Source organism: Rhinolophus sinicus, chromosome 13, assembly GCF_057876585.1.
Source record: "Rhinolophus sinicus isolate RSI-liver-muscle chromosome 13, RSI-T2T, whole genome shotgun sequence".
NCBI lineage: Eukaryota > Metazoa > Chordata > Mammalia > Chiroptera > Rhinolophidae > Rhinolophus > Rhinolophus sinicus.
Window position 1 is genome coordinate 22215950 of NC_142513.1, and position 13974 is coordinate 22229923.

General features: G+C 49.5%; 1 protein-coding gene across 2 annotated transcripts; it reads left to right on the top strand.

Moving 5' to 3' along the window:
• The first annotated feature begins 12 nt into the window (after positions 1–12).
• Positions 13–13390, top strand: PLAGL2 (PLAG1 like zinc finger 2). Of its 2 annotated transcripts, XM_019748518.3 has the most exons (3): positions 13–160; positions 5492–5865; positions 8299–13390. In XM_019748518.3, exons 2-3 carry the CDS (start codon positions 5606–5608, stop codon positions 9527–9529), a joined length of 1491 nt encoding a protein of 496 aa, XP_019604077.1. In that variant the 5' UTR covers positions 13–160; positions 5492–5605; the 3' UTR covers positions 9530–13390. The 2 variants fall into 2 exon arrangements, with proteins under 2 accessions (XP_019604077.1, XP_019604078.1); XM_019748519.3 differs by lacking the exon at positions 5492–5865 and having other exon boundaries at positions 28–160.
• The last annotated feature ends 584 nt before the right edge of the window (positions 13391–13974 follow it).

The window sequence follows — 13974 nt, forward strand, 5'->3', positions numbered from 1 at the left end:
CATAGAGCCCGCGGCACCGCCCCCTCCACGACCCGAGCGCCCGCTCGCGCGGCTCCCACAATGCACCGCACAATGGCCCGACCGCCGCCACTACCGGGGCCTGAGCGGGCCTGGCGGAGCCCGAGCGCGGCCCGGCCCGCAGCGCGGGGCCCGGAGCGCGGTGAGTGCCGGCAAGGGCCCCCTGGGACGGTGGGGAGCGGGTCGGGAGTCCGTCTCGCTGCTCCCGCGCGACCGGCACCCGGAGCAGTGGCGCCCCTCTTCCCGGGCCCCTCAGCGCGGTCGTCCACACCCCCGACCGGGGCCCCCTTCTGCGTCAGCCTGGGCCCTGATAGGCCCCAGGGTGACGAAAACTCTCCCGGGACCCGATACCTGGGTCTGGGGGACTTGAAGAAACCCCACTGGCCCCTTCCTTTCCGAGACCTGGAGACGCAGCCCGAAGGGTCCCCCACCCGCGACCCCCAGGCTCCCTGGAGACTCAGATAACGCGCTGCTGACCTTACTAGGGACCCGGGTCTGGGGGGCGCAGATAAGCTGCACCTGCTCCCTCCCCTCAGACACGCCTACCCAGACCTACATAACCCCCTTTCCTGCTCCAAATAGTGCGCTCTTTATCCTCTGTTTCATCTTCCAGAACCACATAACCCCTTTGGAGGCTTCCCTCGAATACCTGGTTCTGGAGAACCCAAATAAGCATCCTCCATCCAAGTGCCCGTTTGAGACTCTTAATTCGGGGAATTCGCTTGTGACTATCTTCAATCCCCGGAAACTTCTAGCCCTTACAATCCCCAATCTCTTTTTTCTTTCTTTTCTTCTTCTTCTTTTTTTTTTTTTTTTTTTTTTTTTTGCGGGGAGGGGTCCCTTAGAGATCCAATTAGCTTGTTCATGGTTCCTTACCATACTTGTCCTTCCTTCCCATCCCTGAGACCTCTTCCAGACTTCTCCCTGAATTTCTGTCCCTTTCCTGGCAGCTCCCCTATCTCTCCCAAACCCCCGCAGAAATTGAACCTTTCCCACCACACAGTGGGATGATCTAGAAGCTGCTGGAGGAGCCAGGCTATTCCCTGCAAACCCATCCCCACGCTACGGCCCCAGCTTGGTGGAGGAAAGGCACCTGTAAGGTGGCGATCAGGGGACAACTGGTGTTGGGAGTTGGTGCTTTCACCTGCCAGTGTGTCCTGGCTTGTGTGTTTTTCCTCCTGTCAGCTTGGGGCTGTGATAGAGTCTGTCTGGCCTTGGGTTTCTAATCCCCTCCCCACCACAAACCCAAGGTGAGACTAATGGGTTGGGGGGGGGGTCTCATCAGGTTTCCTCTTCATGAAAATGGGACTGTAGTGAGTTGCAGCCATTTACTCAAGGCCTTCTCAGGAGTGGGAGGCAGCGAGAATCAGAGGAAATAGCGACTCAAAGGGACTCCAGAGAGGGCCCATCTATACTGACAAGAAGTAGCAGCCTGAGAATAAATTCAGCCCCTGTTCATCCAGTTTGATGTCTCTTGGAATGAGGCAAGTCACGGAGGCTCTCCAGCCTCCCTGTAATTTAATTCTCCCACCACTCTGGACTGTGTGGGAGAACGTGAGGGAAGGAGGCAGCTATTCTCATTCCCCTCTTTCCTTCGCACTGGTTTCCAGCCAGTCAGTGTGCCTTTTGGATTTGTTTCTGGTGCCCAGGTCAGGACCTGGTTTTTTTTTTTTTTTTTTTAACTCTATTTATAATTTCCCAATTGCTATTTTGGGTTCTGCTTAAGGGAAGATTCTATCCACCCCAAGGAACGTTCCAGGATGTGCTTCCTCCTCAGCAGGTGTTGAATTGAGTTCTTCAGATCCCCGAGTAACTCACAGGCAGGAGGGATAAAAGCTATTTTAGGGTAGTCACTGAAGTGGAGCTGTTAATCCTCTGTGGGTCTCTCTAGTTAAGAACACTTAGAGATTAACCCTTTCCTTGCTGCAGGGGGGCTGTTTTTCAACAGTTTTTGGGGAGGGTTGGGAGAATTCAAGTGTGGCAGTAGAAGGTGGGAACATGCAGCTCAATACAAAGGCAAAGCTGATAGCGGCCTTTTGTTGGGTACTTAGCCAGCCAAACGCTGTGCTGAGCCCCTTGCATACCTGACTAAAATAATCCTTACAACAAGCCTATGAGGTAAGTATTTTTAGCTTTACAGATGAGGAAACAGGCTAATAATGGAGAAAGAACACAGTTTCTATAGAGATGATGTAACACCATAAAAACTATAGTTTCATCAGAGGGCAGCAGGCAGCATGGCTCACAACAGAGGACAGGCAGACTAGGGAGCAGTTTGTCCCCTTGCAGCTTCCAAAGAGGGTCAGCCATACAGAGTTTTCAGCAAGCGTTTGTATTTGGGGTACAGAGCCTTCATAGTGATTCCTAAGAAAGACCTCTGGCCCAGGATATGGTGCCGGAGGAAGGTAAAGTGAAGGGGACTGGGTAGAGGGGGTGTGCAGAGGGTTCATTGCGAGGGGAAAAGGGGAAGGCTGCATTTTGAGGAGATGCTGGGAAGGGAAGGAAACTCACTCTGAGGTCTGAGCAGCAACATTAAAAGGAGGGAAAAAATGAAGTACTACTCGGGCCCCGTGTAGAAAGGAGACACAATGTAGACCTCAGCGACAGCACTGCATGGATTCACACATTTTGTCAGATGCTTTCAAGAGTGTTGTCTCAATCCTTCATGAGACTCTTATAGGTAAGGAGAATAAATCTCTATTTTAAAAATTGAGGAAACAGGTTCAGAGAAACAAAATAATCTGCCCTTAGTTTCACAGCCAGTAAGAGGCAGCTCTTCTGATAGCAAGTCCAAGGTTCTTTCCACGCTACCCCCCTCTTCAGATCAGGCGCCAGAGGAATCTTAGGATGAAAATCTACCAAGTTATACTGGTAACTGGGAGGGATAGATTGTGTTTGTTTTATGGGAACAGGTTCTGTCAGCTTCTCTGTAGTTGTTAAGGTTAGCATGTGAGACCAGAAGAGCAGCTTTGAAAGAGAAGTAGAATTCTTTGACAGTTGCTGAGGAAGAAGTCTGAAGGAATAGGCCTGATAATGTGAGAGAAGCCCAGGAATCTTTCTGGATGAGAGGAGTTTGCAGACAAAGGACAGAGGAAAAGAGCCTAGATTCCCAAAAGGGTTCCTAAGGTAACACTAGCAGCTTCGGTTATTCAGCCGCCTTTCAGTTACTTTAGGTAAGGACTTCTGCTGTGCTTTTTTAAAAGCTTAGGGGGAATAGGATCCGGGTGTTGGCTGTTTTCTGTTTAAAGCCATCGCCTCATTCAGTGCAGATCAAGGCAAGCACATGGCTGCTGCCTTCCTCTGGTTCTATCAGTACAACCTCGTGAGCTCTTCTGAGCCACCGCCAGTCTGTTTCCTAGAAGCCCATTACTCACTCTCTCAGTAGCAGCATACTAAACTGCTCTGTCTTGTTTGTGCTTGTTCAGGAGAACATATGAGGTGGATGTGTGGGAGGCTGGGGACGTACTGTTCTCTTTCTGAGTTTGTGTGGAATTTCCAGGGCTAGGCTCCCCTCTCACAGCAGCCAGAGTGATGCCACTTGCTTCCCTCTGGCTGCCCTTCCCAACTTTCCAGAGGCTAAGGTGCATGATTTCAGATATCAAGGGGGAACAGAATTTGACTTTGAAGGTAGGGGAAATTCCCTGCAAACTAGATGTTCAAACTCATGCTCGCTGTCTACCCAATTCCAAGATGCATAATTGCTGGTATTACAAACAGGTAATTCCACCCTTGTGAAGGGGTGGGGGACTTAAATAATGAAAGCGAGACGGCAAGGCCTTTGAGGTTTCTAGTGAAGCAGGTAAATATGCCATGACTTGAAGGCTCAAGAGGGACGAGTTTTCAGTGCTCCCTACGCCTCCTCGGCACGTGACTCATGCACAATGCAGCCACCTTTGTGCAGATCTTTCTAGGCAAATCTGCACTCGTGATGGGGAAATGTTTATCATATTACATTGCAATATTTCTTCAACAAGAGGAATGGTTCCTGAACAGGACACAGCTCATGTTAATGATGAGCAGAGCTCTCTGGGGCAGGAACCCGCTGATGCCATCGTCTCGTTCACGGCCAGTCTGTTGGCTGCACGGTCACTAAGCAGCAGGCGCTAATGAGCTGAGCAAGCGCTCTGTAGCCACAGCCAGGTTGGGTGGCTGGAGCCCTCCCCGGATTCTTGTGGGCAATCCCCACACACCCCTTTCGCTCCCTCCGCATGGGAAAGTCTCACGACCAGAGTCTGGCGTGACCTCTTCACAGGGACTCCGTGTCACAGCAAGCTGAAGTGCAGTTGGTCGTCTGTGATGGGCTCGTGAGTGAATGTCTGTCGTCCCCCCCCTTTTGAGAGTCAGGACCAAAACTCCCATCCTCTCTTCCTTCCTCTGAGATGATGTCAGGAAAGAGGTTGTGTCACGTTGCTGCAACCCCCCCACCTCCCCCCTCTACTCAACAAGAGAAAGGATCAGACTTCAAGATAATGGCTCCACACTTTGAAGGGCTGTAAACCCAGTTTAAACCAGAACTTCCTGAGCATACGTTAAGCTCGGGAGAATCAACTTGCTTTCAATGACTAATTTACTCATCTAAAAGAAAGTTGAGGGTGGCTCTGTAGATGCTAGGTGATGAAAGGGATATGCTCTGGGCCCTCAAAAAATAAGAGTTTGGTTGAGGAGACTAAGTTCTAATGCAAGTGTGTTACCTGTTCGTAATGGAGAAATGCATGTGCCCATGAGATCTGTAGGAAGGACCACTCAGCCCCTTGGGGTATTGGACAGGTTTTGCTAAAGAAGCGTGGTCTGTGCCGAAGACCATGAGTCCCAGAGAAGTGGTGGAGGGCAGGATGGGACCAGTACGGGGTTAGGGGAAATGCTGGCTGTGCTATATGTGTATCGCCTCCTCAGACAGAACCTCTTGATGTAGATGTACTGCTAAGAAACACATCTGGCACAGGGGCTGACTTTCCAGGGTGTAAATTTCCTAAGTAAAGGCTTCTCCTTCTCTGTTGCCTTTTGGACATTTTATTGCTCCTTAGCACTTCCATGAGGAGGAGTCTTGTGGAAAGTAGTGGTAAAGAGGAGGCGGAGGAGCTGCTATCTGTAAGTTTAGTGGAAAGGATGTAAAAGAGAAGTTAGAAGAGAAAGTTTGGAGTTTAGGGCTTTTACTTCCTCAGATTATCTTGTTTCCTGTTAGCCCAGGTGGTACTAGTAATAGTGGTTACCCCGAAACACTTACTAGGTGCCCAGCCTTCTGCTGAATGCTTTATATTCATTATCTCATTTAATCCTCAAAACATTCTTATGATATAAGAGATTATTATGCCTATTTTGTAAATGAAGAAACAGTTCAGGGAAGTAAGTAATTGGCTAAAAGTCTCATGGCTTTTAAGTGGAAGGGCTGGATTGGAACGGGGATCTCGCTGCCTCTAGAGCCCATGTTTTCATGGTTTTGGGCTCCCTAACACCAGGTGTTCTGATGTTTCAGGTGAAGAGATTGTTTTCTGAAGGCTGCGTTGGAGGCTGTGACAGAGCAGAGAGCCCGTGTGGAGCCGATGGGGAGGCTTTCTGAATAACATGGCCCTTCGCCATTAGCTTTGCCATGACCACATTTTTCACCAGCGTCCCCCCCTGGATTCAAGATGCAAAGCAGGAGGAGGAAGTGGGCTGGAAACTAGTTCCCAGGCCTCGGGGCCGGGAGGCGGAGAGTCAAGTGAAGTGCCAATGTGAAATCTCGGGGACACCCTTCTCAAATGGGGAGAAGCTGAGGCCTCACAGCCTCCCCCATCCAGAGCAGAGACCATATAGCTGCCCTCAGCTGCACTGTGGCAAGGCTTTTGCTTCCAAGTACAAGCTGTATAGGTAGGTGACACTCCTATACGTCTTCCTGCCCTGAGGTTCCCAGAGGACAAAGCCAGAGAGACTCCACTGAGTGTGGGGGGAGAGTAGAGGTTAATTTGTGCCCTAAGTGTGCCCAGAATGCCAACCATTTGAGGTCATTCACTAAAAAATAATGGTGGTGTTTTTTTATTCAAACACTAGAATATGATGGATACAGTATCAGACAGCCATGAACAAATTAGATTGAGCATTTTTTTCAATACTACTTTCCCCACCCTTGTCAGATAAGAGTGAGAATTTTAGCCAGAAATTAAGAATTTGTCTTAGAACTTTAGAAGAAAAAGGTGACCCTGTGGTCTAATCTGTAAATTTTAAAGTGGAGGCTTAGAGTGGGGAAGTAACTTACCCAAGGTCACATAGCTTCTTCGATCCTACCGTGAGCGCCTGTTCTGCTGAACTGCCTCCCACTCAAGATGATTGCTTCCGTGTCTGTAGAGTCCCTGGTGTGCTTGGGGTCAGTGGCTTTCCTGAAACTTGTAAGCCCAAGAATCCCTGCGAAAGTGAAATGGAATGTAAAATGGTGTAAAGCAGATATGGCAGAGCAGCTTTGAAGGGAGGGGTCTTGCTTGGAAGCAATTTTGATTTTTTCCTTGCCTTTCCGTCAGAGGAATAAGAGAGACTGCCTGATGCCTAGTCTTTCATCCGTTCATCTGTCAAACTCTGATTTATTGAGTTCCTGCTGCATGCCAGGCACAAATAGATGGGGGTGCTGGCTCTCCTTGAGTTTCCTATCTTAATAGTGTGGACAGACAGCAAACAAGGAGACACAAACAAGATAACCACAGAAAGCCTCAGTTCCTTGTGTGGAAAACAGTTGACAGGAAGGAACTAAAACAGGTAACAGGGTAGCATGTGAGCAGGATTGCCCTCACAACAGTTCTGTGGTCCTCAGGAATGCTTTGATTCTGTGTGCTGCGGAGGCTTAGGTGGGCTCCAGTTGGGGCTGTCCTCATACACTATCTTAGCGACAGGCTGGCTGTCAGTGGGAGGCTTCAAGGAAGGTCCTAGTCCAGGAGGCAGGAGCCCTGTCTCCATCCGTAGTCACCGTATGATCTTAGGTAAATTATTAAGCCTCTGGGCTTCAGTTTTCTCACCTGCAAACTGAGGGTAGTGGACTGTGGCTCACTCGGCGCCTCCCTCTCTTATAGTATCACGTCAGTTATGTCATAGGAGGTCATTAGTAACCCTCAGGCGCGAGCAGTCATGGAGCATGAGGGTAATGGGGACAGTGGTGGCATGCCTCGGTGAATGCAGTTCTCAAGAAGGTCGGTATTTCAGTTCAACTTCTGCCACTTACTGATGGGGGTGGGGCTGCCCTGTGCTTCAGCGTGTTATGGAGAGCAAGGTTAATGACACAGCTCACATGGCCTGGCCAGTGATTCTGAATGTATGAAGGGAGCTCTCAACTGTAATTCCTGGATTCTGAGCTGCTTTCCAGCCAAATGGGAGCAGGTAAACCAAGGGATACTGAGGTGCCATGCCATGAAAATATGTTTTAAATGTTGCTGGTTTACATGGCAAACAATTTAAATAGTACAGTGGGCATGCAGTGAAAAATGAATTGTCCTAACACCCAAAGCCACTATTCTCCTCCCCAAAGGCAACCAAGGGGTCAGTTTCTTGTGTGTCCTTTCTGAGACATTCAAACATGTATTCTCTTCCCTTTTTATTTTCACAAGGGATTGTATTACACACTATGCTGAAAACTTCCTTTTTTGACTCAGCCCCCTGTATCTTAGGAGATTGTTCCAGATCAGGAAGTTTAGATACACTTCATTTTCCCTTTATTGTGTCATTTAAAATTTTTTAAATATGATTTCTCAAAAGGGAAATAACATTCACATAATTCAAAATTCAAAAGGTATACAGTGAAAATGCTCCTTCATACCTACATACTATATATTTCTTCTCCTTATAGGCAACCAATATTATTAGTTTCTTATATATCCTTCCAGAAATATTGTAAGTACATGCAAACAAACTTTTCTACATACATACATAGTACTATTCTGTATGCACTATTCTGTCTCACTGCTTTTTCCCACTTACTGTATCATAGGAGCTTGTTCCCTGTGGGTACATAGAAAGCGGCCTTATTTTTTAAAAAGCTGAGTCATTTTTGGGACTTATCATAATTTAACCAGTTCCCTATTGATAGACATTTCGCTTGTTCCTGATTTGCTACTTTTTACAATGCTGCAAAGAATAGCAGTGCATACGTGAGCCTGGAGGTCGGCGAGGATATCTATAGAATATAGTTGGCGTGGTCTTCCACTCCAGTCCATTGCATGGCGCTATCATAATTTTTATATCCAGTTCCCTGTTAATGGACACCTTGGTTGTCTGGCCAGCCCTTGTGACCGCTCTTTTCTTCTCTCCTTCATCCCTCCCCAGGCACATGGCCACCCACTCAGCCCAAAAACCCCACCAGTGCATGTACTGTGATAAGATGTTTCACCGCAAGGACCATCTCCGGAACCACCTGCAGACCCACGACCCCAACAAAGAGGCCCTCCACTGTTCCGAGTGCGGTAAGAATTACAATACGAAGTTGGGCTACCGGCGCCATCTAGCCATGCATGCGGCCAGCAGCGGTGACCTCAGCTGCAAGGTGTGCCTGCAGACCTTTGAGAGTACCCAAGCCCTGCTGGAGCACCTGAAGGCCCACTCCCGCCGGGTAGCGGGCGGTGCCAAGGAGAAGAAGCACCCCTGCGACCACTGTGACCGGCGGTTTTATACTCGCAAGGATGTGCGGCGGCATCTGGTGGTGCACACAGGCCGGAAGGACTTCCTGTGCCAGTACTGTGCCCAGCGGTTTGGCCGCAAGGACCACCTGACTCGGCATGTCAAGAAGAGCCACTCTCAGGAGTTGCTCAAGATCAAGACAGAGCCAGTGGACATGTTAGGCCTACTCAGCTGCAGCTCCACAGTCAGCGTGAAGGAAGAGCTGAGCCCTGTGCTATGTATGGCCTCTCGGGACATGATGGGGGCCAAGGCCTTCCCTAGCATGCTACCCATGGGCATGTACGGCGCCCACATCCCTTCCATGCCTAGTGCAGGCGTGCCACACTCCCTGGTACACAACACGCTGCCCATGGGTATGAGCTACCCTCTGGAATCCTCACCCATCTCTTCTCCAGCTCAACTTCCTCCTAAATACCAGCTTGGATCTACCTCATACTTGCCCGACAAATTGCCCAAAGTGGAGGTGGATAGTTTTCTGGCGGAGCTTCCTGGAAGCCTCTCTCTCTCATCCGCTGAACCCCAGCCCGCCTCACCTCAGCCGGCGGCAGCTGCGGCCCTCCTAGATGAAGCACTGCTCACCAAGAGCCCCGCCAACCTCTCTGAGGCCCTCTGCGCTGCTAATGTGGACTTTTCCCACTTACTGGGCTTTCTTCCACTCAACCTGCCCTCGTGTAACCCACCCGGGACCACAGGAGGCCTGGTCATGGGCTACTCTCAGGCTGAGGCACAGCCCCTGCTCACCACATTGCAAGCTCAGCCGCAAGATTCCCCAGGAGCTGGGGGACCGCTGAACTTTGGGCCTCTGCACTCCTTGCCTCCTGTCTTCACTTCTGGCCTGAGCACCACCACTCTGCCTCGTTTCCACCAGGCATTCCAGTAGCCCCCAAGGAGGCCCCTCAGCTCAGGCTTGGACTCTGTCAGAGAGCCTCACTACCCATCTGGTCTGCATCCCCCGTGAAGGCAGCTGAGCTTTCAGAGCTGGGTTCAAACAGAAAAAATTCCAGTATCTGTATGGAGCACTTGGTTTGGGGTCTCAGGCTCCAGTATCAGTTCCAGGAGGAGCCTTGAGCCCCAACTCCCTGAAAAGGCCGCATACTATAGGACTTCAGGTATTTTTACTTTTTTTTTATCTGAATCGGGAGCCACACTTAGCCCTCTCCTTCTCCAAAGTGTCCGAACCTCTTCCTCTTCGGAGAAGGGGAGACCTGTTGGAGACACCGAGGGTTTCATTTTGGATGACCTCGAGAGAAATAGCTCAAGAAGCCCACCTTCTTGTCCCCACCTGCAGAGCCCAGAGCAGTCGGTCAGGCCCTGCTGCAGAGGGTCACCTGGCTCCATCACCTGCTTCCAACTACTGGGCAGGAAGGAGAGTGGGCCTCTCTTCTTCCCCACCCCGCCCCCCTCCTGCACCAGCACCTCCATTGTCAGTCAGTGTTGTCCACGGTCCCGTTTACAGTCGCCTCAGACACACCGTTTCACCTCCCTTGCCGAGCTGTCAGCCTTAGAATGATCGCAGTGAGCATTGTTTACACACCGTGAATTCATTCCCATCAGTCCATTCCAGTTGGCACCAGCCAGACCCATTTGGTACCTGGTGTTAACTGGAGCCCTGTTTACAAGGCGGAGTCAGGTCTTGCTGACTTCTCTTCACTTGAGGTCACATTTTTCCCCTGTGGGGAAATAAACTGACTTTGGACTGCTTCAGTCTCTGCCATCTTCCATGACTGTGTCTGTTCCTGCCTTCCTCAGCAGTGTCCGCAGGCGACAGGCAAGACGATTGGAGCAGTTTTCTCACAGGTCTGCAACTCTTTTTGTCTCCAAGTACACATCATGACCCCCTCATCTTCCTTTTGAACTGGAGAGGGGAAGAAACGAAAGGCATGCCCACTTCATCATCTCCCCATTCCCTAACCCCCGCCCTAAACATCATGAGCTGTTATTATTAATCTTAGAAGGAGGGACTTGGGTTCGAGGCTGGTGTGAATGGCAAAGAAGAAGTATGAACCCCTCATTTGTCTCCTGCCGTTCCCTTTTCCAGGAATTTGTGGAATGATTGGAAGAAGAGTTATCAGAAAGTTAGGACTGGGCAGATAGTTGAGTCCTACACTATGGGTGCATCATTGCCTCCCACACCAAACTTTTTTCTTAACCCACAGTGTCCCTCGTATCTCCTCCACTTTGCAGTTCCCTTGGACTTAAGTCCACTGTGCATAGGCTTCTCTGCTCTCCCATCAGAGAACTGGCACCTTCCTCTTGTGGCCCCCTCAGTACTTAGCAAGCTTTCTTCTCTTCTGACTTGTGGGGCTCTCTGCCACAGACAGCATAGCCCTTGCCCAGCCGAACCCCATCCCAGCTTCATCTCAGTTATGCATGGGCACTCTTTCCACTCATGGAAGGGAGGGAGCTTGGGAACCACCACTGTGGGACCCTCTTGAGACACCTCCACTCTGATTCAGAAACACACTTCTACCTCTTTACTGTTAACTCCTACAGTTGCAGCCAGCAATTTCTGGGCACTTCTCTCAGCAGGTGCCTCGTGCTGGCTTCTCCACTAGGGTTTCAGGATAACCTACCAAGGAACTGCCTCAGCGCCCTCCCCGTCCTCCCTCTCCCCTTTCTGTCTAGAAATCACCTTGGTCTGTCGTCATGAACTGAGCAGGTTCAAGACCCAGGCTTCTGCTTCAGCCCAGGCCAGTACTGTTCGGGGTGAAAGCCTTAAAATGTAGCTCCCTACCCCTGATTGGAAGCAATGCGGAGTGATTAAGCATGTTTTGATTTAGTCAGGGTAGCTCGGGATACCTTAAAAAAAGAAAAGAAAATCAAAACCAGATATAAAAATGTCTGGCAAGGTTAGAATCAGACTAGGTGATTTGCTTCTAAAAATTAGTTTCTGTGAGTCCCAGGGACTGATTAAGGTTTATTTTTAAAAGCGTCCACCTTGGTACATGGCCACCTCCTGCATGCTGTGCATGTCACTGGGCCTCGTGTCACAGGGAACGGTATGTGAGGATCCAAGCAGGACTCGGTGCTGCCGTTCTCCTTGTCTCTGGTCTTCGTCACTAGACCCAGCAACCTTTCACCACCTCTCTGCCCACACACAGGCCTCTGGCCACAGAATAGTCTCAGGCTGTTAGAGGAGACCCCTCTACCTGCTCTTCTCTGTTCCTTGAATCCTCTCCCCATTAGTGATGCTGAGAAACTCATAGGACAGGTAAAGCAAATATGTAAAATGTGTAACTGGGGCCTTGCCCCCCTCTCCTCCTCTTCCATCCTGTCCCTCCTTTCCTCTTCCTTCAGTGACCCCACCAGCCACGAGGAATTTCCCTATCACTGTGAACTTTGCTGGTGCAGAGGAACATCTGCCTTCATCTTTTGTTTTTGTTTTTGTTTTGGGTGGGGGGCCATAGCCACCCAGCTGTTTCTTAAATCTCCCTTCTCATAATTAAAAAAAAAAAAAAAAAATCCTCATTGGTCTGGTTGTTCAAAGGATAAGAATAGCTTTATCCTACACTCAGTACCAAACCCACTTCAGTACCCTTACTGAAGCCAGGAGATCCTGAGGGGCATCCGCCCAGGACAGGAGCCATAGCATGTGGCAGAGACCAAACAGGGACCAGGAAAAGGGTCACGTCCCCTTTCCCCACCACCTCCTCCAACTTCTGTCAGCAGCGAGCTGCTCTGAACAGGGGACAGGCCCCTCCCACCCTGCACAGTAGCTGGTCAGCGTGAAGTACAGTCCTGGGGGCCAGGGGATGACATGCCCAGCTGTCAGTGCAAAGGATCTGTGCACATCTTACAGAGGTGAGAGGTAGGGAAAGGAGCACCAATGAGTTCTTTCCCCCAACCTTTTAAAAATTGCATTTTGTTAATGGAAATCCGGGAAGCAGGTGTGATTACTTTTTTGCTCGTAGATACTGTCCTAAGTTGAAATTCTCCCACTGCCCTAAACTTTCCCCTAGTAGTCCTTTAAATCCTCCCCACCCTTCTTTTTGATAGCTGTTTTCTCCACCCCTCCCCCAACCCCCCCCCCCCTTTATCTAGGAGCTATTTGTAAGCACGATTTTTTTTTTTAACAGTTTATATTGTACAGGATCAATATTTTGCTTTTTAACAAGGATATTTATGTAATAAACTTTGCCTTAGGCAGGTGTTGGCCAGGAAAGTCCAGATTCCTCTGGGACCCCACCCTGGCCTCTCCTGGAGCTCTGAACCTGCTGTGGAAGGAATTGGCTGTGACCTTCACCACTGGAGAGTAGGGTCTGTGGCAAGGGAACGGAGTGTTGTGGTTCCGACAGGAGGAGTCACCATGATAATCTAGTGCCTGTGTGGAGGGGGTATGAAGAAGTACTCCGGTATGATTCTTCGGACGTAAGCTGATTCTCCCCATCCGTACCTCTCCACCTCTGAACACGAGGCACTAGGACTCCTGAAGCCACTTCTCACACGCTGGCCCTCCCTCCCAGTGGTCAAGGTTTCGGAGCCACTCTTTCGTAACGCCAGATTATTTAATGAGAAAAATACAAGACAAAAATCTTCTAGCACTTTGTAAACACAGTGAATAACCTCTTGGAGTATTTTTGGCTTTATATAAAACAAGGTTTTTAATTGTAAAATATAAGTGCCATTAGGAAATGCACAGGGCGGATCTTTGTTAAAGTAGATTTTTCAATGTTCTACAGAATTACATTTTCAAAAAAAGGTTTTTATAATGAAGTTGTTTATTAAAAACTTCTGAATGATGTGTTTGGAAGTTGTGAACCTGTCTGATTGGGGAGAGGGTTGGGGAGAGAGAGCCTGGGGAAGAGGCATTGTTAGCATCCGAGGGGATGGTGAGTCTGGGGCAAACAGTAACCTACAAACTGGCACCTACAAACTGCACTTTGAAATGAAAGGTTTTCATAGGATGCCTTTGAGGTAAGTGGCATCATACCACCACTTGATAATCTTGGATCTAGGGGTCAGAAAAATCAAACTGGCTTCATGCAATTTCATGTAACTGAACGTGCCAGCTGGAGAGCCTCGGTTAGGATTGATCCAGCAAATCCAGCAGGGCTGGTCTTAGCATCCCTAGTTTTCTCTGCCCTGTCTTGTGCAGTTGTGACTTCGTTCTTGAGCCCTACAAAGTGGCTCGTCCCTTTGTTTAGGAGGAGAATACTGCCATGATTCCAGGCCTGTCATTCTCACACAGTGCTGACCAGGAAAAGAAAGGGAACCTTCCCAGGCTCTCAGGAGAGGAATCCTTTTATTCGCAGAAATCCCCGTCTCATTGGCCTTGGGGTTCTGTGCCATCCTAAACCAGTCTATAAAGCCAGTGGGCACAAGGCT